This window comes from Varroa jacobsoni, unplaced genomic scaffold (assembly GCF_002532875.2).
Source record: "Varroa jacobsoni isolate VJ856 unplaced genomic scaffold, vjacob_1.0 scaffold_92, whole genome shotgun sequence".
NCBI lineage: Eukaryota > Metazoa > Arthropoda > Arachnida > Mesostigmata > Varroidae > Varroa > Varroa jacobsoni.
The window spans coordinates 129715-153883 of record NW_019212994.1 but is presented as its reverse complement, the minus strand read 5'-3'; the positions used below and the strand labels follow the sequence as shown (position 1 = coordinate 153883).

General features: G+C 43.7%; 1 protein-coding gene across 6 annotated transcripts in view; it reads left to right on the top strand.

Moving 5' to 3' along the window:
- Nucleotides 1-16979: 16979 nt before the first annotated feature.
- Nucleotides 16980-24169, top strand: part of LOC111264239 (uncharacterized) — a 129152-nt gene continuing 121962 nt past the window's right edge. For 2 of the 6 annotated variants that reach the window (XM_086970003.1, XM_022839945.2), the window contains exons 1-2: nucleotides 16980-20805; nucleotides 23137-23493. In XM_086970003.1, coding sequence (XP_086826129.1) covers nucleotides 23316-23493 — 178 coding nt within the window. In that variant the 5' untranslated portion in view covers nucleotides 16980-20805; nucleotides 23137-23315. Of the gene's footprint in view, nucleotides 20806-22300; nucleotides 22451-22755; nucleotides 22861-23136; nucleotides 24005-24169 lie in introns of those variants that run through there. The other 4 variants (XR_015312621.1, XR_002682774.2, XR_002682777.2 and 1 more) reach the window with 4 other exon arrangements.

Sequence of the window (24169 nt, the reverse complement as noted above, 5' to 3'; positions counted from 1 at the left end):
TAGAAGTCGATAGAAAAATTCCCCAGGACCGAGTCGTCGCCAAATGCGCTGTTGAAGAACACTGCGAAAGTCGATTAATCAGTTCCATGTTGGCGGGTATTCAAGCGGTTACGGAAATGTTTGCTAAGCGATTCAGTACCAGTGAATTTTGAGATAGGACAAATAGCCGAACTCCATACGGATAGAACTAGTTTCGGTCTGTCGGTGTCATTCGGTTGTCGATGCAACAGGTGGACGACGAATGGTGGCTATTATACGCCATCAGCCGTTAGTCAAACTAGCGGTCGACGAGCTTCAAACAGTTAACGGCCGTATAAGCTGTTCAGCGGTTCTGTCACTTCTAACAGTTTACAGCAATAGTTGACTCCGCCACACCGCGAGCGTTGATGTCGGTTACCCCCCAGCAGACAGATCGCTCGGTTGTTGGACGCATTAGCGGAGTTCTCGTTCAAAGTCAAGCATCGATGGGGCATCGGCGCAGGCAGAAGTCATGACACTGCTTTTGCTAAGCGAGTTATGTTTGTGATTCTTGAAGATGGAGTGCCAACAATCCAAGCAGACGGCGAGTACATCATGAAAAGGATGGAGGCATTTAGGACAGATAAACGGCACAGGACAGCCAACGGGCAAAGCATAGGACAAAGCTTCGTTTTGGCAGAAACCGTGTTATATTAAAAACTAATCTATATGGACACTAGACAAAAAAGCGACCATCCATGATACCTAAGGTCATGAAGAGATATGTATGCATGATTTACCACGAAAAATCAAGACACCATAGTAAGGAGAACATGATAGGCGTTGTGCGTGAACGTTACTGCTTTCCAAAAATGAATTTTTTTTTTGTCGCTCATGTGTGTGCATGCGTCGATTGTCTGTACGAAAGAAAGTCCAATGCTTAAAAGAAGGACCCCTCAATCCTAGTACTCCGGAAGAACGTTCGTTTAAAAAACTAATTGTCGATCACATAGAATCGTTGTTTAACTTAGACAGCAAAGAATACACTATAGTGTCAATCGGTGCGCGCCTAAAGTGGGGCGATTGAGGTCGACCACGATAGCGTAACTGCTGGCGTTCCGGAAGAAACTATTCTTAAGGTTTGCGATGTTATAGTGCTCACCACGGATCACAGAACCACTTTAACGGCCAAGGCGTTTCAAGAGGTTATGCAGCAAAAAAGGGTACGGTACCGACGAATTTCGAGACAAGCGGGCAGACAGGTGAAGAGGCAAGTTCGGAGATTGCATATGAGCTGTGAGATCTCGAATGTTAAGGATCCGACATTTCGATTGCCAAGAGTGGAAGTCGTTCTCCGCGGTTACTTACCTGGAGGAGACAATTTCTTAGCGACCATTGACGAACAGCAAGATTTCGTATGGCAACCAGAAGAAGGAATTGAAACCAAAATCTGAAACACTATCACCGTAGCGCGAGGAAAATACAAGGAACAGTACGATAAGAAGAGGAAGCCTCATCAGAGCCTGATACGAGGCTGGAGATATAATCGTGGTGTAAAGACTACCCGTCATGGTGACATCCAGAGCTACCACGTCGCAACCGAGGTTTAGAGGACTCATGGTTATAAACATTCTGTCTGTTATCACACATTTCCTGCAAGATCACAGATTTGAGCGGTGAGCAAGGTCGCATAGGTGCTGCAAACTACTCGCAGATTCGACTATTTAAGGTTGTGAAGGATGGAGGCAAGAGCCTCATCGAAGATGAGCGACAAGGGCAAACTAAATCAAACAAGCGTATTAAAGGCAAGTAAACCCCAATATAGATACAGCCAAAGCAAACACAATTGCCACTCAACACGACGAAATGCGCGAGCAGAAACGATCGGCCGTGAGGGAGGACGAAGTGCGATGATCAACGAAACGAGTGTCTGAAAAATTCGAGGCTTATGTTACGAAGGAGAAAAATAATCCTAGCAATAGTGACAACAATACAATTACGGACTGTAGTAATCATAACATATTGTAAAAAGGTCTTAACTAACATTGCAAACTCGTAGTATGATTTTCTTGTGATGATAGGAAATACGAAATATGGTTGTAGTGGCATAATAAGAAAGACAGTAACGTAAATAATTCGTCACGGTGCAATGATTGCCGAGAGAACTGATGAAGGCTACCAGTGCTATTCGAAGGGTCAGGTACAAATCCCCGTGGTAGATTAGTGCATGACATATTTGCCTATTAATCTTAGGGACACGTTAGGACACGTCTAGATTCGAACTCGAGCACAGACAGATTTCGTTCTGGCAGGAGCCAGTCGTCTGATGAGTGCTTAACGACGATATCGGATGTAAAACTCAAAACATAAAGGTCTATTTACTAGCAGTATAACTGCGCAGCTAGAATTAACCTGATGGAGTCTAGCTAAGTAAAGGATGTGCCAAACATGCAGGCTAGCGGGTGCGGTCAAGGATGGATATTCGCGTTACGAGACGGCAAAAACCTAAGAATAAGTCGATATAGCATATACTGATACACCATTTAGGTTGCTGCTAAAGGACCTTTGAGTGATTCCCGAACATGTAAACTACCCAGCGTAATTCAACCGGTATCGTTGCAGTATCCGAGCCCTTTCTCCGGCCTAGGCAGGTATATACAGCCAGTTGCAGCGGCCATCCTTCATCCATCAGCCGTAGGCAATTTAAAGCAAAGGAAAACTCCATGTCCCATAGAAACCCTATCCTTCCCTGCCTTGTTCTGTTCTATAATTAGCAACGCACTTTTGACGTTGTCGCTATCCCTGTAGCTAGCTAGCTTTGAAAAAAAATTCCCCACACGAAAGGCCTAACAATTTTTACGAGTATTGTTATAGTTGTTTTGGTTTCCGTAAGTGCAATACCATCAAAACTTACATTTACAGCTAACGTTTCAAGGCTGCAAAGGAGATCGCCTTTCGGCAGATAGAAGTGTTCCGTTTATATTTTATAGCCTTGTAGTGCTCATGCCAGCATGTTTGAATCGCTATGCCATATACCTGTTTATATTTGAATTTTTATTAACTCGAATACTTCTATGATAGAAGAATACATCAAGTCTAAACTAACTTAACCAAGCTTGCTACATCGAGAATAAGATTAAGAGACCACACCGTAACGAAACATCTATAGTACTCTGAGGCAGAAACAGGTATAATTTTGAGAGCGTCTATATTTTGCTGCTTCTCACGCAATTTGAGGCGGACGAGTCTTTTTCAATGATCTGAGAGGAGCTTTCGTAAAGCTTCATTATAAACGTAGTATTTTTCGGCTCGCGTTTGGCTGACTTCGGACAAGTTCATTTCGCTACATCCTCCAGACTAGATTTGTGGACATTTCTGACCATCTAAATCAAGCACCCCCCGAAATAGCCAAACGTTAGATGATCGATAACTAGCTCAACTTCCTGCGAGAACTACTCGCAGATATTTGTAAAGACAAATCGTTCGCTCAAAAATCTCGACGCTCCCGCTGATGAAGAACTGCATAAAAAATCTCAGGGTACCACGTTGATGTCTAGTAGTCTATAAGATAGTTTTTTATTTATGAATATGTTTTTAAATATGTAGTTTTGGCTTATCTAATACATATTTCAGAGAATTCAGAGAGTTCATTCACAGTAGAAGACAATCCCAAAATCCCTAGAAATAGCAAATAGAATTTGTTGAACCTCTTGAATACTACGATACGAGCTACAAAGTTTGCATTGTGTTCGGCGACCCCATACCTATTTGACTAGCGTTATCACATTCTGAGTCGGTTGAAGTTGACAACATTATTCGTGTCTTATCCATGTCTGTTTAAAGTTAGAAGTTAATAACTGCACGATGCTCACTTCAGCAGTCGCTTTCTATCTTTATGTTCGTAATACGCTTATGTGATGCTCACCCTTGTACAATACCTTTCGTGCAGTTCATCTCGTTGCCTGAGAGCGGTAGATTTTGTCATGAAATGGCAGCGAAGCATATCAAGTTGTGAGAGCTGCACACATTTCTCTCGTGTCCTCTATTCAAATTTTCTACTCATTTGATAGTTGTATAATGCACGAAAATAGATCACGTTTCGAAAGCGGCCATCATATGTAACATACTTCATATGCAAGTGCAACACCTAATGCTGCTGCTATGGCATACTCTCGCAGCATCTTGTACTGATGCAACGGGGCGGAGAGGGGTGGGGCAGAGTAGGCCGGCCGGCACGCCGAAGACCCGCTATTGGTACACCTTTTGGGCCATCATTGGTCGTAAGCTGGATGCTGTAAGCTTTACTAGCAGCATTGAGGGCCGGATGTGAAAATGTATGTCATGGCGCCTGCTCTTAAAAGATAGAAGCATAAGAAAGAACGAGGGGGCGGGTAGTCTCGATGGTTGGCGTAAGCAGGAATAGACAACCGGAAGCCCTCAGTCACCATGATGTATGAGACAGCGAACGTTATGGAGATATTATAATAAGATATGTGTATAGGCGTTTGTCGTGGATGTGCGGCTGTCCGCCTGTGCGGCGTGTTGCTGCGTATGATTTGCCCGCCCAAGGTACCTTGCTGCCTCAGGCAAACCGCACGACTGATAAGTGTCATTTATATATGAAAGGATAGCATAGATATCTGTATGTTTGTACGTTAAAGAGAACAGAACGACCAGGAAAAAAAAACATAAGGAGAATGGCAAAATAGGGTCACCTGCCTGTTTGCTCCGTCGGCCTAGCGAAAATAAGTACATCCAGCCATCTACCATCTAGACAAGGCTGCCGCAGAACTTCTTGCCACCCAATATTGTCAATTCGCGCCGCAGCCTTAATAGCTTTCTCTACGCAAGCCTGCGGCTCGCAGTCCTGACGAGATGACTCACAAGTATACCTGGCTGGACCGCAGGCTGACGCCTACTTTACTTAAATGGAGGTTGAACTATGTGCGGGCAAAAGCGACCCGAACCGAGTGATAGCTTGTGCCAAGCGCTACGAATGGCAATTTCGAATACGAGCTGAGAAACGACACGGTGTGTCATCTGCGCGTCACCTTTGTTCGGCTTCTCAGCGTCCTACCGTTGGCCGATTTCCCGACATGACCATGCCTCCGGCGCGTCGCCTCTACTGGCTGATTCTGGTTTGGTGGCGACCGCCGGTACCTCGCAAAGTGTTAATATACGACAAACACCGATCCGAAGGCAGGATCAGTCTAGCTTCCCCGCTGCCTGCCAACAGACGGGTGCTTGAATCGGACACGCCGACAAATATAAAAAGGCACGAACGGATGAACGTACTCGTGCAAACATATGGGCAGGCATTACATAGATTAGAAAGACATTGAGTAGAAAGTTGAAGTTAATTGAGACAAGCGTGCGAGCTAGCTAAGGCGGGCTGCTCGGTGGGCGGCCGAAGGGCAAAACGAGCGGCCTCTTGCAAGCTCATTGAGTCAACCGTCGTCTAGCGTAGTAGCGCGAAGTAAGAGGAGGTGAGGGACAAAAGGAAGCTGGAAAAGTTTCTCTCTAAGAAGTCTTTGGGATCCGTATATGCTGCTCGTCCTCTACCGTTCACAGCCACTGCTTTGTCAGATCTGCTGGTGTGTTACGATAAGTGTGGCTATTGCCGCAACAGCAGTTCCTGCTACGACGTTTGTTGCCATTGCCTGTTAGGTTGCTCGATTGACACCTGAGAACGAGAACCGTTCACCTGAGTCAAAGTAGCAAGTTAGTGGTCGAGTTAAGAACTTTAACGGACAGCAGATCCGACTAGCCGGCCAAAAGGCGCGCTGCGACTTTTAGATGGAAAGGCAACTTTCAGTTTCCCTCAGTCCATCTTCCGTAAGTGGCCGGCCTGACAGCACTGGCAACGTGTTTTATTACACGTTTCATCTTACCTCAGCTGCGCCTGTCGCAGCCTCCAGCCAGGCCCGATAATCCGCGTGCTGTTTTTTTCCTTACCAGTTCATCACCGGTGTCCCCTAAGAGCAGCGTAAGTGCCTGACGGCTAAGCGGCCGAGTCAGCAGCTGCAATTGCGTTGCTAGGTGCAAATGCATTAGCATTCCAGATCTAGTTTTCCTTGTCATACAAATATGGCTGCTATTAGAATTCGCTCTTTTGACTTTTCAGTGTATGATATGATGGATACGCTATAAAAAAGACCGTACTACAGATTTGTCTTTCGCAAATGAACTACACGAGAACGGGCGGAGCAGACGTTCAGGGAACATCGTGCGAAGTGAATGGTGGAAAATCTAGTGTACAGAAGCGTTTCAGCGATGCCTTTAATTGGCCTTGGCGATATTCAGAAGAGTAAAATCTTTTCCCAAAATTATAATGCTTTCCTCACCGCTATTTCGAATTATAAACGTATAGATACTTAGCAGAGCTGTATGTATGTAGGAAATTTCCGAAATTTAATTAAATCATTTTCGAGCATTGGATTTCATTTTTGCATTTTTCCCCATTAGCCTGAAGCAGATTACCGATGAAACACTGACGGAAAATGAACTAGATAAATGCAAGTATTCTTTTCCTCCAAACGGCACTTATTTGGAGCTATATCAGCGTCGAACTAATAAAAATCCAAGAAAAAAGTGAAGCTAGAAGGAAATCTACGTGAAGAATAATCGATGAAGTATCATCGTTTTGAATAGGTATTTAACTGAATATTCAGTCTATAAAACTGTCAATTTCGGGCAAACCTCTTAAGGAAAATATATATATGATAGCCAGTTGCATGTAATACTTATTCCGTTTGGAACTGTTTCTGACGGGTAGTTTTAGCTTGAGGTCAACTGTGTCTACGTCTGGACTCGAACCCAGATCACCTAACATATCTCTAAATCTAGCGGAAACTCAGTGCGCCGTTCCGAAGACAGGCTTAGATGTGCATTAGTCCGAAGACTGCCCGCATAACGCAAACTTCTTGTGAAGTTCAACAAACATCGATATTAACAAAAGCAGCGGCAACGTTCCTCCTCGTATATATTTCCACATGCATAGAGCCAAAGGTATGCATAGTCGCGCGAGGAAAATGTTGCTGGGTACGGAGGAAGCAAACGGGTAAAAGGTGGCTCGAGGTTCTGTTACAAACTGCATCCGTTTGCAAATCACTGCTTTCGCTCGGAAACGGTCAGCAAGCCGGGCCGCTTTCTCCTGCATATACGTTGGCGGGCTCAAGCGAAAAGAACAGGGCGAAAATAGTGAGTTAGGTATTCCGAGGCAATACGACGAATGGTGAAGGCCGAAAAAACGCACGACAAAGCGCTGAAGGCAAACGAGAAGAATGAAAAGAAGGAACAAACTCCCTGAAGTCACCTGATGATTGTGCTATGCCCCTGTGGTATCGAAGGTTAGATTAGCGCTAGGGTTACGAGATAGCGACCCGGTTGATATTCGGCGGTTGATAGTAGCATCACAAAACCAAAGTCATAGTCATGTAAAGTTTTACTTTTGCTTTCATTCACGCCCTATCTTTATACATCTTTCACTTTCCCTTTCTAGCCCATTGTTGCTTACCAACCGGGTTGGCCGAAACACCTGCTACTTTTAGGTGCTACGCTTTGCCTACGACTGTGCTATAAAACGCTTATGCGGAATCGTCAGTTTGTGAATACGGCTTCCTTTGAGTATAACGCAAGTCAAGAACGAATCAGCAAACCGCAAGTCAGCCGGGGCGCCTACCAGGAACTGCCACTGCTGCTGATGTTGCTGTTCGCGCTGTTATGGCCAAATGGCGGTGGTAAGGCTGGTTTTGCCCCTCGCTTTCATGCGATCATGATCGTGCGGCTTGGAATACTTGCGCTGCCTGGTGTTGGCCATGCTCTTCGTGGTAAGGTTCCTGTAGTTGCGCGTTGTTGCTGGGTGTTGTCGGTGGTAGCGTGTGTACATAGCTGTCGCAATTGTTTTTCTACATTTGTATGTATGCCGGAAAGGCAAGAAGGCAAAAAGGGGAAAGTGTGCGCTTTCGTAAAGCTGGGTCGGAGCTAGGCTAGCTAGCTGCTGTTAGTAAGCCAGGCCGAATTTTCGGCCGTTCAGTCTCTCGTCGATTTCAGTCAACCGTGTCATTCGCAGTTACTCTGTGTCCGTACGACGAGCAGCATCACAAGAGCGACCTGAACTAGCAATGAAAGTAAGCATCAACGTCAACCAATCCGTGAAACAGCTAGCGGTAACAATGATGCCTTACACGGAGGCCGATGTAGACGGAAAGTAGAGGGTAAGGATGCCTACTGGAGAAAAAAGGCGACAACAAGGGCAAGCATATAAAAATACTGCGGGCGCCTGCACTTCCAACGGCGGAATCGGTGGAAAAAGGAAGAGATTTTTAATGTGCTTATGTTATCGTGTTTTATTTACATAATGTACGTAACTGCATACATAGCAATAGCAGTATTTGCTTGAGTAGTATCTTTTGTCTCCTACACGTGGACGTCTGCTACTGCGACCACCATCATTTGTATTTGTTTACTCTGTATGTGCTGTTAAAGGCGGCTTCTCTTAACTACTTTACACGTGCTCATATGCCATGAGAACATACGCTTCTAAAATAATAAATGTTAGAGAGGTACTTCTTGAGAGGTTCGATTCCCTTTCTTGCAGCAAACAAGAACACAGCTGCGATTATCGATCGCCAAAAAGGCGAAGCCTGCACAGATTTCGTCGATAGTGGTTGCTATACGGCCTGAGCAAAAGCCGACCCACGCTTTCACATTAGTTTTTAATTGATGCTGTTAATTGTAATTGTGAATCTAATTAAAACAGAACCTCACGTAATTTTCATCCATGAATCGAACATCTCAACTGGACATACATAATGATCGTTCTTCCTTCATTTCAGTAAGTTTGTACACCATATTGCGAAATACGCACTGGGTAGCAACTCGTTCAACGGATAAGTAGCTGGGTATAGTGGTTCTACAGTTGTTGCGTCTTATCATGTGAACTATGGTAGAGTACAAACAAGAGACTAGCAGTCAATACAGAGTTTCAACATCTTGCGACTTGATCGTGAACTTCATGCTTGTAAGCTTTTCCCCTCATGTTGGTTTGTATTCCAGCAAAATCTAATACTTAGATTGCCTAGATTGACGAGTTGGGTTGACCTTCGGGTGCTATAGTGCAGTATGCTATAGCTTGCTTGCGTGCATTCCAGTAAGCGACAGCAAGTAATCAGAGTGTATACACGTTCACATACACGTGCAGACACGCCTTGAATGATTTCGTGTTGTGAAAGCAGTAAAAGGCTGAAGGCCTAACCAGCGGATCGGCTTGCTACAAAGTAATATGTGTGTCGCAACTGTCGATACAGAACCTGCGAGAGTGTGTGTTCACTCAAGTTTTACCTATAACATGTTAACAACATAAAAGGTTAACGAAAGCTGCTTCTTTACCAGAAGCATTGGCATAAACGTGAAAATTCTAAGTTCCCTTGCCCCCTGGGGTCCTTTCACTGGTCGCCCCATCTTTTCTGCTAGTTCATGACTGCAAAATGAATGAGAAGAGACAGAATAAAAGACTTGAGCAGACGAACCAGAGGAGTTGTGCTACAGATAAACAATGACGGCAGCAACAGTCATTGCTGCGATAACTTTACATTTCGCATGCCTTTGCTGGTGCCATTCGGCTTTCGTTCGGCTTCGGTAACGAGTGAACTAGAACAGCAGGTGATGAGGCGGATCAGGAGGTACACCTTGCATCTTGTCCTTTTGCGCACTTGGACCTGAAGCGGACAAACGGAAACACGTGACACGGTCGCTGCTAGGTTTATGCTAGTTATAATCAGCGGTGACCAGCGACCTCCGCGAGCGGCCAACTAGGTACATGTGCTGGACTTGTTTTCCTGCTGTTCTGCAAAGTAAGAGACTAGAGGCTGAAATAGCCAGCTTGCCTCACCCACTCATGCTGGGAAGACTGTTTTTCCCTACACCACCATCTTATATGACCCTATACTTGTACGATATTTAAAGGATTGCTTCATTAGCAGAGATGGGAGCGTCGATCTAGTGCGATGCGTCGCTGACTAACATGTATCAGGAGTTTTTCTCCGAAACGAAGCAATATCACAAACATAACTGGTATTGATGTCCATGAAGTTCGTAAAGCTCAAATACTCGACCATCTAGGCTGGTTTTTCCGGCACCACATGGATATGCAACACGAAGATTTGGTAAAAAAAAATATGATTTGAACGTCGCGCCGTTTCTGTTCTACTTACGATTGAACACAAATTGTACCTATCGCTAAAGCCACTAAAAGTAAAAGCTGGATACCGCACACGATGGTGACTAGTTCATTGCTAACGAGCGAAATAACAGTACTTGACTTTTACTATCCAGTCATGCCGTAGAATGCAATACGAGTATTTGCAGCTTTCCTAACAAACTGTCAATAAAGTGATAACATTTTTCTGTTCACAACGAAAGTAACTCCCTTAAGAACTGTACCATATGTCAAAATATAATCCCAAACAGAGTACACAAAGATGTCGTGGCGCGCAAAGTAAACTTTGTTTATCTGAGTATGTCGTCGTGACGGCACAGGTAAGATCCTGAACTCAATTTCCAGCTAAGGCATACATTTTCTTAAATATTCTGACTCCTTAATATAATTTTATATGCGTTTTTCAGCCGTACCATTAACCTTGCCATGTTCAGCTCGTTCAAAGTATCATAGCGCAGATATAATCTGAATTGTTTGAATAGGGCGCTCGCGATGGTAGCTAAATCTATTGGATACATGTACTCGACCACATGCCGGGAATTACGACCCACTCGCCATGATCGGGCCTAGCTTTTCTTCTGTGGTTAGCTAAAGATACCTAATAGCAAACTCTTTGCAATAGGCTCCAACTCGGATATCTACCGGCTCAAAAACTCAGTAGATAGCCCACATTCTTATACGTACACTTACATGTTACACCTCTATTGCCCTATTTCCAAAAACAAAAAAGTTTGTCTAAAATTGGCCACGTTAAGAGTGATTCTAATAATGTTTTGTCTTATTTCTATTAAAAGCGCCATATCTAAGAGAAATCGGCTCATGCTCGAAAGCAAAGACGTATTTCGATGTTAAACTTTATAAGTGGAGTTCTAATTTGCGCGAACATCCCTAGATAGTTTTTATTAGACTGTGTATGAATATTGTAAAAGCTATATTCAGAGCTTCAGTTTGAGACAACAAGCAATCATACTGGAGAAGAGAGTTGGATCATTTCAGTAAGATAAAGAGTTAGCGGTAGCACTAAAAACTGGCGATGAGAGCACGGAAATGTAATAACAAACGGTGACAGGCCGCAGAGATCATAAACAAAGCAAGGTGTGAGATCAGCTCAACGAGATAACCAAATAAATCAAGTAATGCAGTGGACTAAACGAAACACGGTTGGGAAAAAGTAAAACTACAGATATCTAACAATAGCAAAAGTACTAATATTTATATACGAATAGGCGTAACAGGAACAGCTCAACAATGCAACAAACCCCCGCCATAGACTTAAACTTGGACTTATTCCTGTGTATAGTTCCACGCAGAAGTAATAAGTTACGTTACATAGTTTCTGCTGTATTCTACGTGTAATGTGAACCATGCGTGAGAATAGGTAGATGCTAAAACGTGTAAGTCTTGGTATCCATAAGCTTAAAAAATTGCTACATATGTGATCCGCTCAGTTGTTACACAGAGATAGAATGGCCTTAGTCGCTCGATCCATATTCAATAATGCCCCATGATATGCAGACTTCATGTCAAACGTATACTAGCTTCAACAGGCGCCTTCACCGTGCACGACTGAGCCCCGAGGTAGTATAAAGCGATATTTATGTCGACATGAATGAAATATGTTACATCAAAAGACCACGTTAGGTGTAATAATCCATGCAACGGTACGCTTTCATATCGTATGCGTCGGTTGCGATCTAAGCGTTGTAGGTGACGGCCGGCGACTAAGGTGGCTTGCTTCAGATTTGAAACAAGTCGCCGACGCCGGTAACGTATAGAGGGGTTAGGAAGCGTAGTCTGCTGCAGCTGCTTGCCAACTGCTCAGCAAAGACGAAGAGGACTCGGTGAAAAAGGCAGTAACGCACAAGAAGGACACCACTTGGCTTTATTTGTTACCCCTACTGCCGGCCCCCTGAAGCACGCGCGGGTGCAGCAGCAGCTTATACGTACTAGAAGATTGGCAAACATGTTTCCATGCTGGACCAGACGTGTCATACTTAACTATGCTATTTGCTCATCATATACACATGAGCGTGTGAGTGTATGCTTATCATCTGTGTTTCCGTAAGGGTGCTTGCTGGCAATGGCCACCACGGCAGTAGCTGGAGGGCAGTAGGGCTTAAAGCGGAGGGAGAAGAACGTGCGGGAAAGGAGAATGTACGTAGATGATATGAAATGGAGAAAGTGGCAAAAAAAATAATATGAAAAAAAAAAAGAAGAAAAAAGGAAAGTGGACGGAAGGCTAAAGAGCAAGACTAAACCCGTCCAGCGAGCTAGCTGGCTGACCATCAGGAGCTGCTGCTTTTCAGACGCTGGCTGGCCTGAGACAAGAAGGCAACTCGGAGGCTAGCGCCGGCGGAAACGCGTAGAACGGTCATCGGTCGTAATGGGAGGAACCAAGAAAGGATGGGACGGCCAAGACGGTGACGGCAAGCGCAATACTGGTTAGAGCAGAAAAAACAGTTGCGGTAAGAGCAGACGCGGATTGGTGATCGGGAAAGTATACGAGAGATTCAGAAAAGATACAGAGAAGATTGCGAGACTACGTGACTCGACGTGCGACCCCACAAGCGCACTCACATAGACATACTCATATACATAAAAAGGAAAAGAGACAGTAGGAAGCACGCAGGCACTGGGTTGGGCGTACACGCACCATCCGTTTATAAGAATAGAGACAGCACACCAACGAATGAACGAAGGCCAAGAAACATGCTGGGCCATGGCGAAGCTCAAACTGGTTCTGTTCATAGCTATCTATAGACCCTATGACTGTCACCGAATGTCGCACCAGGCCAGTGGTAGTTGGATGAGCCTCGAGGGCGCTGGCAATAGGGTATTGCTTGACCTCCGTCTCCCAGCTCGGCCGGTCAGACACTAGCATATGACTGCCCAGCTGCTGCTCTGTGACAGTCAGACGAAGAGAAGGCGGATTGATTTACTCATAATATTGTAAACATCGTGCAATATTAATTAATAAGGTTTGTCGATCTGCTCCTCTCGTCCGAGTGCTGCTGCCAGAATATCAGACGTGGATATAGATATATGCGAGCAAAAACGGTGGATAGACGACGCAAGAAAAATGAATCGGAAGTTACTACAGAATCTTACAACCAGTATCATGCTGCTTCGATCAGTACCTATTGCTCGATGCCAGTCATTTTTCAGCGATACTATAGAACACTTTTTGCAATGCAGTAACGGCATAAATGATATACTCTTCTCGAATTTTCGAAAAATCTAAATGGGTTTTTCGGTAGCTTGGCAAAGAAACCCAGTCATTGCTGCCTCTAAAAATGCAACCCCAATCGAAATTGTAAGATAAGCCATAGATTGAAAGACCGAATGAATCTTCGCACATTTTATTTCTAAAATGAGGACAAAAAGATTACAAACAGCGTCGAAAATCAATAATACTTACTAGAAAATGGGTTTAGGCTCTAATACGAGGTTGTAGCGAGCTATTCTTATTTTAGGGTATATTCATTTTAGAGTAGTTGAAAAAAAAGTACGCGCGCCAATGCAGTATGCAAGACACTGCTTACTGATTTTATGCTGTATAGATAATGTTTGGTAATTTGGGAGCCTTTCTCCTCTGATCTGTTCCGATTAAACATAAAAATAATCGTATGGCGTAGGATATTCTATTATTGATCCGTTGGAAGAGATCGGACATAGGTTGCCCTGTTGCATTCCGTTTGTCGTGTAGGAAATCTGTCTAGACACGAGCGTTAGATGATTTTACCATACCTATTTATATTTAGGTCGAATGATAACGATAGTAAGCAGCAGTTGTCAAATCGTTTCACCCAGATATCTAAGTGAAAGTTTTAACACTAATATTAAAACTAGACCTGTACAAATAAGCAACTTAAATAGCAAAATAGGTCACTTAGGTATCATACTATTACTTCAATAGCAAATAGCCAATAATAAAGTTTATTTGTTCGCCTGATTAAATGCAGTTAAACACCATCCGTTTTATCGTTTTCGACCCTGAGAACGCACAAGGCTTTTGCACGCTAGGATGAACTTTGCAAATATCGTCCAACACTCTACGGGCTCTTGCTGGGTCAGGTCGTCTTCGTTAGCATTTGCAATAATGTACTTATGCCCTCGACCCATCGTTTTAAAATTCTTCTTTTGAGGTCAATATTTTGCGTGCGGAGCAGCGTTTCTAACTTCATCGTAGCTTTTCCAGCGTGTGTGTAGGTAACTTCGCACGGGATACTATCTCTGTGTGCCTATGTAACGATTAGTAAACAATACCACAAAGTGGCCGTTTTAAATGATGAAGCATGCAGGCTGAGCTTTCGATCAGTCGACTGTAACAGACTTTGTCAACGGTCCGGATGGATGTTGTCGAGGGAACGACGAAAAGAAAAATCCTTCATATCGTTTCGAAAGGAACCCGTTATTTATAACTTTTTAAAAATTTCTTCAGCTTTTACTTAGATTTTTGAAGGTATGTTACTGCATTTGTACATAGCGTAGAAAAGAAAATGAGCTGTTACAGGAGGAGCAGATAGCTAAGGTAAGGATCTGAGAGCAGCCGTCACCAAGCAGAAACCGTTAACGTCACCGGGCGATCCCAGTTCGAAAACACTGATAGAGAACGCGCATTCTGAGAGTAAGAAATCGTGGAGACTGCACTCGTTCGAAGTCTGGATGCGGTAAATAAGGACACTCCCGAACGCAGGCCTAATCGTTCAACAGCTTATCGTTTATTGCTTGAGAAATTAAGTGAGACCCACATGGTAGTATACAGCTCTGTTTCTTAATTGGAAACAATACGGGTTCATATGTTCATGATAAACGTTTAGATCTATCTCGCATGCTGGATTACCAACGGAAATTATACGTGTGCAATTAATTATAATTAACGGTAATGTTATAACTTATAGCGGTACGGTGAGTGAAGTCTTTGTACCAGTCTAATCTATATGAAATACAGCAGTTTCAGACAATTTAAGCCATAGCCAAAGGTTTGACAATCAATGCATCATAATAAATGCCTGATTGTATGCTAATTAATTTTTTTTACTTAGTTGAGTAATGGACTTTCTAAGAGTCTAGCTTGAAACATGTATCGAAGCCCTACATGCGTTTCTTTCGTTTGTTCTTTCTGACTAAACAAACGGCGGAAACCGATTACCCTAATTATCAAGTCGTTTCACCAGAATCGGATTCAGTTATCTCATAATAAATGCCTCACCCTAATGCCTCTTTCGGTGAATTTCTGATATTGTTGATCGTTTGGACGAAACGACGTTAGCTGTTACGGGCGGCCTTGTAAAGCTAACAGTGGGGAACGACAAAAAGTGTTCCTTTTCTTAGAACACAAACGTTTCCACTATATTATATATATATATATTATATTAACAGCACTATATTTCGGCTAACTTATTAACTATGTGAAACACTGACGTTGCACTTTTTACGATCGCCAAAATACGATCAGAAGTTGGTGGAAGTGATGAGATAATTAATTTTGCCATTCGGGTGTGCCTATTGTAAGTGATAGGCGTTCCATAGTTCGGGCGTCTGTGACAAAAAGGAACAAGTTGGTCGCGTCACGTGTTCATGTTGTGGCCCGCCATTCTACGTAGAACTTGTCTGGTAGTTAGGGTTCATTAGGAGCAAAGCTCCCTACTAACTTAACCCACGATGAAACGTTCATCCAGGACGCAGAGCAGTTACATTCGAAATCGCCAATTGATGAACGTTTCCCACAGTGCTAAGCTAATCATTAGATTCAAATAACGCGCTTGATATTACCTAGCTCTGCATGTAAAACATGCCACTTATCAGTCAATGGCTACTAGCACGGGATGCAGGCAATCGTCACTCGTCTACAGCACTACACTATCCCTAGTTTTCATCATTTAGCATATCGACTACGGAGGAGACGTACGTAAAGCTGCCTTCAAAAAGCTTCCAACAAACTGACTAATACGCTTAACATCTATGGAAAAAGCGGGTGTTCTGGCTCGATAAAAAAAATTCGTCATCATCTTTCATTTGGGCAATTAGCCTCTCTCTGTGAAAATGCGATTTCGATTGCCACCTAGTGCTGGTCAGGCTGGCGCTTTTCTTCGATTCACCATTCATGCACCCCTGACACGCTGCGTACGAAAACATTGATCAACTGTCTTGGCGGCCCAGACTATGTACGAACCCGCAAACAGTATTAAAATCAAATAATAATAGCAGTGATAGCTATGCATTTTAGTTTTTATAATATTTGTTTTCAAAAAAAAACAGAGTGGGCCGACCATGCTTGATATAGGATAGTGCCGACATGGCGCTGTGGTCGGACCCGGTTATTCGAACCCATCGATAATGTGATTTAGGTATAATATGAATGAGATCTCTGTAATACATGTCTATTATTATATACATAATCTATTATGGATAGCTGGATTCCCCGTTAGAAATAAGTAGCGCACATAGATAAATAATCGAGGAATCGACTATTACATTAAGTGTTACATAAGTGACGCAATTGAGACTCGGAAACGCTCAGTGAGGATGATTGACATCTGCATGGAGGGCATGCGACTAGCGATAGACACCAATCAAATAAAGACCAAGGTAAATACTGCTCGGCATGGTGTTTAGGACTAAGTAGAACTTCAGAGACAACTGAGAGATTATTAAGAGATTGAAATACGGATTCCTTCCTCCGGCAAGCTAATGCCATGAGGTTCTTTCACTGTTCTCAACGTTGTTTCATTCGGCAAATCGTTGCATTTTTATTACTTTATATCTAGTATTTCAACGAAAGATTACTTGAAAATGACATTTTATCTCACTAGATTGTGTGCTTTATTTTTTTATTTTATTTATTATTACGCTTCGTTTACCTAAAAACAGTTCTCAAGTTATTTTTAGTCCGGTTGGCTGATATATTGCATATCTAGACAGAACACAATCCGCGAAGGGTTAAATGGACTAGAGCATGTCGTACATCCGTTTCAACGTCATCTATGTGTGGGTATTATCCGTACAGGCCTATTTTTAGGACCACTTCCCCTCAACTGGCCAAATCTGATGACATTTTATTTCATCTGACTTCGCATCGGCCAGGGGCTAAATGATAGTCAACAGAATATTCACTCGTAGATGTATCTATATCAACTACTTCCTTTTCTAATGTTGCTATGGTTGAGGCGCTGTCTCGTTCTAATTAGGGAACGGTTTAGATGTTTGCGTATCAGCCAGGCCAGATATGTAAGTTGAATTTTTCTTGGAAAAGCCTAAAGTAGTAGTTGGGCACGGAGGATAAAAACAATCGAAACAAACCAACGAAACTAATAGACGATCGGCCAAACAGCGGAATAAGGCAAGGCAATTAGGGACAGAGAATTACATGGCGTACAGTTGGTTGATACAGTATTACCATATTCGTTAGAACTTCCATGATTATCTATTAGCTGTGAATGCATATAACGGTGTACTCCAGGAATAAAAGAAAGCCAGTATATGCTAAGCGCTCATGCCCTCTGCATGACGCACAAGACACCAGTCCTGCTAATTCCTCTGTTGCATGAACATGTAGGTAAGCCCAGAAGAGTATGAACGCAACTTTACATCTTTCGTTCCTAAGTCACGTTCCGTCGTCAATTCAATATGGCGACTATAAGTATAGAAATAGATTTATTTGCCTTTTCAAGGTGCATTATTTTAAACAATATTTCTACTATCGTATCATGGCCACTTAATGCATAGCGAGCACTTTTTCTCAGTGAGCTAATACCAGAAAGAAAATTCCCATTCTCTCTGTTCATCATCTGCTCGGGCCACTGATTCAGAGGTTTGCAGCCTGGCCAGCCATGCTAGTTAGATTCTAAGCACTCATTCTTTTTTTACCATTTGACCAGACGGCAAGGCCAAATTGGTTTGTCTCTATTGTTGATTGAATCTGTACGCAGTGGTAGTAATGCAGGAAATTTACTACATTGTTCCGCCATATGCTACTCGTCACTAAGCACTTGGTCCGAGCTGTTCGGTCCTGTATGGAGTAGTGAAACGCCAAAGAACAGGGCTCTATCAACTGACTCGTTCCCTCAATGAGCTCGAGGCTTCCAATAGAGCAATGGAATCGAAGTACTTCTCTGCAGATGTTTTTGTACAAGTGCGACATTTGCTTCTGGTCCAACATAGTGCAGCAGGCGGTAGGCAGTCTTTAAATTGAGCCGGAATGTGAGTGCGCAAGTGGTAGGGAGCCGCGAGACAAGCGAACTGGCGAGGACGAACGTGAAGATGGAACAGCTTGAAACAGACAGGGACGCACGGATGGATGGACGAACGAACGAGCGGTTGGCGTGGAGGGGGGTGGGGGGTGGGGGGTGGGGTAGTGGTGACCGGGCGCGTCGTGTCACAACAGCGGTGGGCACTGGCAGCGGCGCTAGTAGTATTAGGCTCAGCTGTCGTTGCGATTGGCAGTGTTTAGAAAAGTCGAGCAAGTAACAGTAGTAGCGGTTGTCGTAACAGTCATTTATATGGCCGTCAACTCCGTCGGCGGGTGCTGCCCGTGCTAGTGGTGGCGACAGTGGGAGTCGCTTAGAAGCGGAGCCCACTCGACGGGAGAACGACGGCGACCTTTTGAGAGGCTTTGTTATCCTCATGGACCAGGGTACGCCAGAAGGGGGTAGCGGTGGCGGTGACAAACGTTCTGCTGGGGAAGAAACCCTCAAAGCTAATTAACTTGCGGTAAGTGGCACTCATCCTACTGCCTCTTCTCACCATCTCAGTCAACCCTGTTAACCCTGGGCTAGCTCGTAGTTAGTTGGCCCCCGTTATTTCGTACCTCACCAAACAACCGACCGATTGGTAGGCAGATTTTTTCGACCCCGATGTCCCTGCCATTCCTATCTCGGCACAGAGAGCCTCTCTCTTGGTCGTCTGTTGAGCTGCCATCACTTCTGCAGTGGCCGTCGTCGGTTCGCTAGCTCACTTTGTGCTTCGAACAGCAGCGCGTTACTTCCCACTCACCACCACGATCGTTGCTTCTATTACTACTCCCACAACGTCACAATCCCCCCAAACCCGGTCGAACGCTCGTACAAACTTCCTCTGCGCAAAACTCGCGTCCAAACGATAGACAAACACATCTAGGGAAACGGCGAAGGAGAGACACGCGGTGTTTGGCATCGTGTTCCTGTAGTACACACAGAAAGCGCGGCACCGCAGCGTATAGAACTAGCACTCGAAGGAGTCACTTAGCTTCGCGGTTGCCATCGTCACTGTTATTCTCCTGCTTGTCATCGTCTACTGCACCAATAGCTTCTCCTTGAGTCATTGCCGCTCTCACCAACATTCTCTGTCTAATAACGCTCATTGGCTGGATGGGAATAAGCCGAAGGAGGGCGGTGGAGCAAAGGACGAACAACCAGGAAATGCGGGGCTTTGAAATACACGTGAAGGGTGGCTATGGGAAAAGGAGTACTAGGGTTGGAGGCTGGGGCAAAACGGAACAGCAGCAACAGTCGTAGCAGCTAGTCGTCTGGATGTTGGATGTCTTTGTCCGTTAGCATAGTCTCCAAGTTCGCAGCCAAACGGCATTTTCGGCCTTTCTTTACGGGCTTTTGGGCGGCGGCTAGAGATAGGCAGAAAAGAGATGGTCATAGTAGTAGTAGTAATAGTAGTAGTAGTAGTAATCAGACAGGAGGGATCCTGGATGCGATAGGGCAACTTAGAGCGAAGAGGCCGTTGCGCGATTTCGGCTCCTTTTGGGAGTCCGCAGTGGGAAATGCAGAAAGTGAGTGCAGAACAGAAGGGGAAGTTCGAATGCAAAAGCGGATGGGGACGCTTTTGTACCGAGTGGATATCACCTTTTTAAGCAACGCGGCCCTCCGCGTTTTTTCTTATCTCTCTTTATATTTACCTCTTACCAGCATACCCTACCGCAGAGAGTCGAATCTTTAGTTTCCTCTCCTTTGCCCGCTCTTCCAGCCCAGCGGTCTTAGCAACCCAAAGACACCGAAGCAACGGTGGCAGCGCAGTACTCTGTCGCTAGGGGCTCATAGGCAAGACAGCCTCTTCGTAAGAGGACGGAGACTAAATCGACTACTGCTGCCACTTCTATAAGGTAACTAGCAGTCTTGCAAACAGACTTGCAAGACTGCCAGCTGCATCGGCGAAAGCCGAACGAGTAAGTTGTGCGGTGATGCAAACCACGCAAAAGAAGTAATGGAAACGGCAAAAGCAGCAACAGCAGAATAAAGAAGAAACGCGGCTTCCAGCAAAACCTCCACCATCACTGCTGCCGTCACAGCCGAGGTGGCAATGAAGAAAAAAGAGCTAGTTGGCAATGTATATGGGCATAGAAGGCGGCAACGACGCTGATTGGTAACAACCAGTGCAAACCAGCCGGAACCACTCTAAGAGCAACGAGAGTAAGAGATGAAAGAATCGCGGTAGAACATGCTCGTATTCAGGAAAAGTAGAAAGCATGTGGATAACTGCTGGGGCTGTGGAGGCTAGTGCAAAGTTTTTCGTGGATGCGGAGTCGGTTGACTGGTTAGATGGGCAGCTATTGCGTGTCACACGTGCCGTGCTGGTTACCTAGCAACCTACCAGACGGTAAATGCTTTTACCTGACTCATTCTGCTGACAGCCTTTGCTTGGTGAGTCCGCTGGTCTCTAGGTAGGTCAGATAAATATACGAAGTTCATTTTATCATTGAGGATGAGGTATTACAAAGAAAAGCGAAAAACGTGTCGGTCAAATTCATGTATCGATTTGCTTGTAGCTATAAAATATGGCAACCTCAAGGTATACGATGTCATCAGATCCATGTTTCAATCAATGCGTGGCTTAAAGCACTGGACCAAAGCTAACTTTTTTCTATAATAACGAGGTAACTTTTATTAAACATGAAGTAATGTCGACTCTATTTGGTACTGCTTGGAATAGTACATATAATTATACTTAACTAGGTGGTGTCAGCTAGTACTTTTAGATAAGGTCTGATAACTAAGGCAGTTTTGCTTATTCAGCTCACTGCAATACTACGATGATTTTAGCTCGTTTTTAGCCAAGGACAATTAAGTCTGTATGCAAAATAAAGAAAAGTCTTTGTTAAGCTAAAATAATGGGAGTACAAATAGAAAGACGTAAACCTAAAGTCGATTTCTAGAATATACTTAATTAAATAAGATATAATCAAGGAACAAAAATTATTAATTGAAGGTGTGGGTAGCAGAAAAGTTACACAGAGCTCGATGACTGATACTCACAGAATAACCACCAGCTTAAACAAGTCACCATCACAACAGACGTGGGATCTTTATTATTTTCCACTGGGAACGCCTGTAGCACCTTAAAGTTTAGTATTAAAGAACGTTGATCCACATTATGCAATACCTTTGCGTTTCTCTTTCTATAATTTGCGTCACCTTTCAGATAGATCAATATACACTTACTTTACAAATTCACAAATTAGAATCCATGTTGAACAAAAATAGGTTTGTACTCGAATTCGTTCTACGCGCGATGCGTTTTGCCCCCCTTAGATATTTTCCTTGTTTTTCATTAGTTGGTATCCCTCTCTATTCTGAACCATACTCCAAAGTTCATCAAAGCCGTTGGGATAGTACTGAATAAACTCTCACTGGAATGTGTTATCTTTCCTAATCCTTTTTTACTGTACTCTACCAGAGAGCTTTTGAATGGCTACGGGCACCGTCACCAGGAATACGACGGTGTAGCGATTTTTATAAAACTTAACTCGCAAAAACAGATAGCTTTGAAACGTGTATTTTTTTCCTATTTATTACCTTTGGCCATGTCTCATCAAAGGCTTTGCTCGTAACGTTCTGCTTCTGAGGGCCGCAAGTTTGCTCGAAGAAACCCTATTTCGACCACACGTCACCTGGATACTTCGTTTCTTTAAGCCTCATCACAGATTTTGCCCCAACAGGGGAGTCCTTCGCAGAATTTGCTCCCATTTTACCTATTCCTTTTACGGGGACACTTTCGTCCAGTCAGTCAGCCAGCCAGCAGGCGTACCGAATTGCGAAACCTAAATAGCTCAAATAGGAGATCTGCCCTTGCAGATACGGCAGGAGTACAAAATTTGAATTTCATATGACCTTTTGCGAAATCCGACCCGCGCGTCAGCTCCTTGGTGGTCGACTCGGTATTTTCAGGTACGGAGGCAGCTTAAAGGATTTGAGCAGAAAGGCTGTCTAAAATATATTCACTAGAGGACGAACACGATAAAGAAATAGAGGAGGAAAAGTACTTGTAGCAGATCTACAGCGCACGCAGGTTGGGGATAGGTAGTAGTTGATATTCTTTTTGTACTACGACAAAAATAATAATGATAATAGTAATACTAAAAAATAATGCCAAAACGTAATAGCCCCTGACCAGTATGAAAGAAAACTCCGGAGGCCAAATCAGCAGAGTAATCAGATCCTCCTTACTTTAAGTTCATCTCTTAGTATGCCAATATTACTTGCCTTTTTTTTCACAGCTATCGATGTCATGGTATGTTTCGCCGACCCACTTACAGCTTTAACGCATGTGGCATAAGAAAAAGCTAAAGGCAAAATATTGTTTCTTGTGTGCAGTGATAGTGTACATTACGTTGAAGCCGAAAGGGCATGAGGCTAGACATGGGTTCCGAGGCTCTCCGGAACGATGGATGGGGCATCCTACACCCGAAGATGAACAAGGTAGCAACGGCAGTTGGATACGAAAAACGTGAACAAATAGCGTCCACCAGGATGGCTTTAGCACACCTTTCGTTTCTTCTAAGTCACCCGAAAGAGTTTATACATATGCTCCTCCCAAAAAAAGAAGTTCGTTTATTACAAAATAACTACGCGGGTTGGAGTAATTTTGCTTCAGTCGTCTATAGGGCTGTGTCAAACTCTCTTAAGCTTTCACCTTTTTTTTTTTTACATTGACAATGTGCAAACATTTTATTTTGTTACCTCTGCGTGATACAGGCCTACATTCAGCATACTGGCACACAATGGGATGTCGTGTGATTTCTCAGAAATCTTTCCAGTTTTGCGTCCAATACTGCCGTTGAGCATTGCTTCAAACAAGTGGTTCCTTGCGGCATGAAGCGTGTTTAGGCGAAGTTTTGAACCTGGACCACTCTATGTGTCTCTCAGCTTAGTGGATGTTAATTAGCACAGCGTCAACTGCGGATATTTGCGACGCTTGGGAAAAGATCGGTCAAGGAGTTGCCGAAGACGTAGGGTCAAAGGAAATTGAAGGGCGATTCGTTCCAAGAAGTATTGGACCTTCGAGGATGCTAACGTTAAATGCTCAAATACAAAGGACATACATCTTAGCCGGTCAGTCTTTTACAGAACTGTTTATTTTAAATAACATGAGAGTGGAATTTTCGGTTCTATTATAATTTTATCACAACGATAACTAAGATCTTTGTCAAATTTGACCATTACGTACAATTTCCGGCACGTAAAAAAAGATGAAATTCTACGGTTGCTCCGTCACTACTCAAAGCCCCCTCTGAAACAGGCGTTAGCGTGGCACTTACAACAGCAAGCAACAACGGAGCTTAGCGTAATCCCTACTGCCCGCGGCGGTACTGGGATAAATTTAGGACTGCATACACAGTGGCAATGGAACGACAGGTTGTTGAAATTACACCATACTGCTCGATACTGATAGTATCTCACAGTGAGTTAATACGATACTTACCAGTAGACAAACAAGTCTACTCCTTATACAACTATTCTACCGAACGCTCTATTTCAACACGTGTATATTGGCGTGTTAATATCTGATTATTATAATGTTAAGCATTAATAAAGATCATTACGCGCTAGAGTGACAAAACGACCTGAAACGTTTCTATTGTGCAACGGGTTTGTAGCATAGAATCCCTCTAGGAAGAACTATCGAATAAGGTTTTCCCTATTAAACCTAAGTTAAACCCTAGGTTAAACCTAAGTAACTTCGATATAGTTTCTCGACATTTCCTAAAAGCGTAACACACATATATAT